This window comes from Asparagus officinalis, chromosome 1 (genome assembly GCF_001876935.1).
Source record: "Asparagus officinalis chromosome 1, Aspof.V1, whole genome shotgun sequence".
Classification (NCBI taxonomy): Eukaryota; Viridiplantae; Streptophyta; class Magnoliopsida; order Asparagales; family Asparagaceae; genus Asparagus; species Asparagus officinalis.
This window is the reverse complement of record NC_033794.1, coordinates 122,006,397-122,010,088: the sequence shown is the minus strand read 5'-3', so window position 1 is coordinate 122,010,088 and position 3,692 is coordinate 122,006,397. Positions and strand designations below refer to the sequence as shown.

Sequence of the window (3,692 nt, the reverse complement as noted above, 5' to 3'; positions counted from 1 at the left end):
TCAAGTGCTCAAATCTGCCATAAACAAGCAATCTGAAAGATCTCCTAATAATATCCTCCACGAGAATCTCGTCGACAACCGTTGAATCTGCCCTCACGAGCCAAATATAAGAAAGGACTCTTAAACCAGAAGCAGCCTGTCCATATGTTCGGACCCAACCGATCGGAACGGTAACCCCGACCTACTAAGTCTAGTTGAAGTCTCAGCTTCTTATTGTAGGCAAGATTAAAATGCTTCGGCTGATACACTCTGTGCGAATAACCCTTAATTCGCCTAAAGTGACCTGGGCTGCTATGGGATGTAACCCTCCGCGCTTAAAATCACTCCTGAGTGGGTGCGATTGTAGCACTCCAACTCAACCCCTCACTGCACTGATCGCCATGTCCGTAGAATACGTGTTGTTCAACAACCTCGACTTCAGCTCGTGTTTGAATGATGTCAAAACGCAAATGAGAAACCCATTATCCATCGCCGACACCAGTTCCTTCACGAAGTGAATGGTTTCGTACGTTCAAACGCGCGCACATTCTTCGGGCCGTTCCCAAGGCCTCCTTCAGGTGTCCTAGCGCTATGAACGTCTGCTTGAACATTACGGGTCTTAGTGTGAAAATGTATCAGTGCTCATGCTAAGCCATCAATGGCGGTGTAAGCGTGGTTGTGTCTTTTCCTCGCCAAGCGAGATATGTGGGCACAAGCTTCAGTGGCGTTCTGGCGAGCGTTCGGAGGCGTGCGTTGCGGCTCATAAAACGATTGTCTATGCTCATCGGCAGTGGAGTACTCGGAGACCGCTCTTTGCACGTGTCAGTGCTGTGAACACAGTCGCTCTTGAGCTGACCTAGTAAAGACGACTCGCAGTTCATGCACTGGGCAGCGTTCTCAAAATATCCTTAATTCGATACCACGAGACCTGAGTACAAGCTCTAATGATAAGTGCTATTGCTCTCCACCGAGCACAGCTTTCGCACAATAGCCCCCCGTCTCACTTTCTGTTATCATCTCTGACTCCAGGATAGCGATTCAGCAGTGAAAGAGTCGGCCAGCTCCGATGACCTTCTTCCCTCATCATCACCATTGTTCATTACAGCATGCGTGTTGGATGTAGAGAGGAGATCTGTCAGATTGTACATAGCATACATGTCGAGTGAACTGATCAAAGCCAGCATCCCTCGTGGTGAAGTAATGATTTCGTCGATAAGACCCATTATAGAAGTGTGAGTTATAATAACACCGATTCGAAAAGATCTCTGTCTGGATCTTTCATCAGTTGTTGCCGAAGGTGCGTCAGGATTTGCCGGACTCAAACCAGAGCGTGTTCAAACTACGTGACTCATAAATGTAAAGCAAGTCACAAAGTCTATCAGACTCTGCTACATTGAACTAGCAGGCAATACAAGATACATTCTAAAGGAACTATTATCAAACTAAAAATATAGATAGTGATTGATATCTCTAAGGTGGGGAAAAGACTAATACTTCTCCGATGTTAAGCTATAATCTACACTATGAGACCCTAATAAGCTTCCATTATATAGGGTGGGACAGGTTACGATGGCCCTCGGTGGTTGATATTCCATGACTAGTCGAGGTTCATGCAGACATGGCGGTGACAAAGTATGGAGCTGGAAAGTCATCCATCGTTTTACAAGTGTCGGCTAGCGACTGAGGAGGGGAAGTTTTCATCTCAGCACTAGAGTAACGACGGATTAAATCATGGGGGTGGTGTCCACCCTCCGTGGGGCAAATCAGTCCGTATCCTTCGGTGGAGGTAGGAAAAAACGCCCGCAGGCTGGTAGGTAGCATCAGGCACATCGCCTGGGTCCTATAGTTACCCTTCTTATTTAGGCCAAAATGGAAATTTAGGCAAGTAAGAAAAGCCCACGAGATGGTATCCCCACGATAAGCGGGAGCGGAGTAAGTACTCATTGTATACCTGGTGAATGAACCACTCTCAAAGAGTGGGTCGCATAGTTCTGTTAGCGAAGTCTGTGCGTTTCGGCCAACCATATCGGCCAATAGTGCCCAGCATCACGTTTTTTGAGCAAAGACACTCGGTGGCAGGTTTGATATCCGTCAGCCGAGCATTCCCTCCTTCGCATCTCAAGGTTCCTACGATCCGGAAAGACGTGCTGCAGACTCTCCGAGCGAGTAGCCTCTCTCACTCAAGCGTCTTGAGCATACTATGGGACATATTACACACCCACAATTTCATTTGAATTATGTTATTAAAAAAGGAAGCAAAGCGCCAATAAAATTATAAGGACGGTAGGAATAATATTCGAATGAGAATGTACCTGAGTATGAGATGGGCTGACAGGACTCAGATTGCTCTGGAAGGGCTTATCAGGCCAAAATCTTTATGTACCGATTTATCTTCGAAGAACATGGTGGTACTTAGGTCAAATTGGTCACACCCTCTTGGGAGAGGCTTGGAGACCGGATCGAACCGTCGACCTCAAACTGTCCAGTCTCGCGGAATAGAGGCCTCGACACCGAGATACTTCTTTGTCAGTGACAGGTCTAATCCACTTCGAGAATGTCCAGTGAATGTGGTGTCGGACTCAGGAGCCTAAAGTAGGTCGTCCAATATCCAGATATCACGAAGGGTAAGCTCACTTCTTCAATCAAGACGCCCTCGAGGAACAAAACATTGTTCGCGAGGCATCACCTATTCATTCGAACAGAGTAAATCATCATTCAAAGCAACCAATACAAGAGGGTCTTCAAAAAGATTACGTCCTCACACATGTGGCACACGATCGTGGAGCTCTGTATTTTACGAACTGGACTTCTGGAATGTATTTTGTCTGGTTGACAGATGCGTTTGTATGTAGCTCAGAGTCCTTCTTCCTCGTTTCAAGTTACCCAGGCCTCATGTCAACGGATACCCTGACACCTTGGTTTCACTACACATCGACAATGGTGTGGCTTTGTACATAATACTTAGCAACTCGATCTCCAAGCCCTGCGCTCGCAGAATGAGAAGCACGTGGCTCGTGATCGCCAGTGGTTCTACCTGAAATGATAACATCCATAAATACCAGATGGATTCAAGAAAGGAAGTCAAAGGTATGACAAACCTGCACCGAGTTCTCCTTGGTCGGAGCTATATCCGCAAACTCCCCTCAGGAGTCTCGACCTCATCATTGAGAGAAGATTTACCGCGTCTCTTCCCCTGCTTCCGAGCAATCTCAGCTTTACGAGCAGCCATCATGGCGGCCCGCATTAAGTAATCGGACTCTAACTCTGAAAGGCTCTTCACGCCAATGAATTCATAAGCAGAGAGGAGCCACTTGCAGCTGAGAAAGGTGATCATCGGCTTACGCTTATAAGAGGGAAGAGCAAAACGGGCCTCGGTGCAGCCCGCCATAGTCCACAGCCATGCTCGCACACCATCGACGAGTCCTCCCTCAACCTTCAAGCAACGGCTAGGGTTCCCAACGTATAGTTGGTCATAGCCGAATTGACGAGCAAAACGGCAAGGGAGATAAGGCTCAATGTAGCACCGGTTCTTCACCCGGAAAACAAGATACCCGACACGGATGTTAATCAACCAACGAAAACAACCGATGTCGAGAATAGTGCGGTTACTCCTGGGTTTCTCCTCATCAGTCAAAACGTCGCCGTAGCGACCCGAAAACTGAGGGAAGCACTTGAAGAACTCCCAGCCCTTGCGAACTTGAAGCTCCTGCTGA

At 47.6% G+C, this 3,692-nt stretch overlaps 1 protein-coding gene across 1 annotated transcript in view; it reads right to left on the bottom strand.

Annotated features, from left to right (window-relative positions):
* LOC109840808 overlaps positions 2,904-3,692 on the bottom strand; it is a 3,614-nt gene continuing 2,825 nt past the window's right edge. Inside the window, exons 3-4 of the mRNA XM_020409585.1 lie at positions 3,118-3,296; positions 2,904-3,013 (exon numbers count right to left, since the gene is read on the bottom strand). Of these exons, the coding sequence (XP_020265174.1) occupies positions 2,904-3,013; positions 3,118-3,296 (289 nt within the window). The remainder of the gene's footprint in view (positions 3,014-3,117; positions 3,297-3,692) is intronic.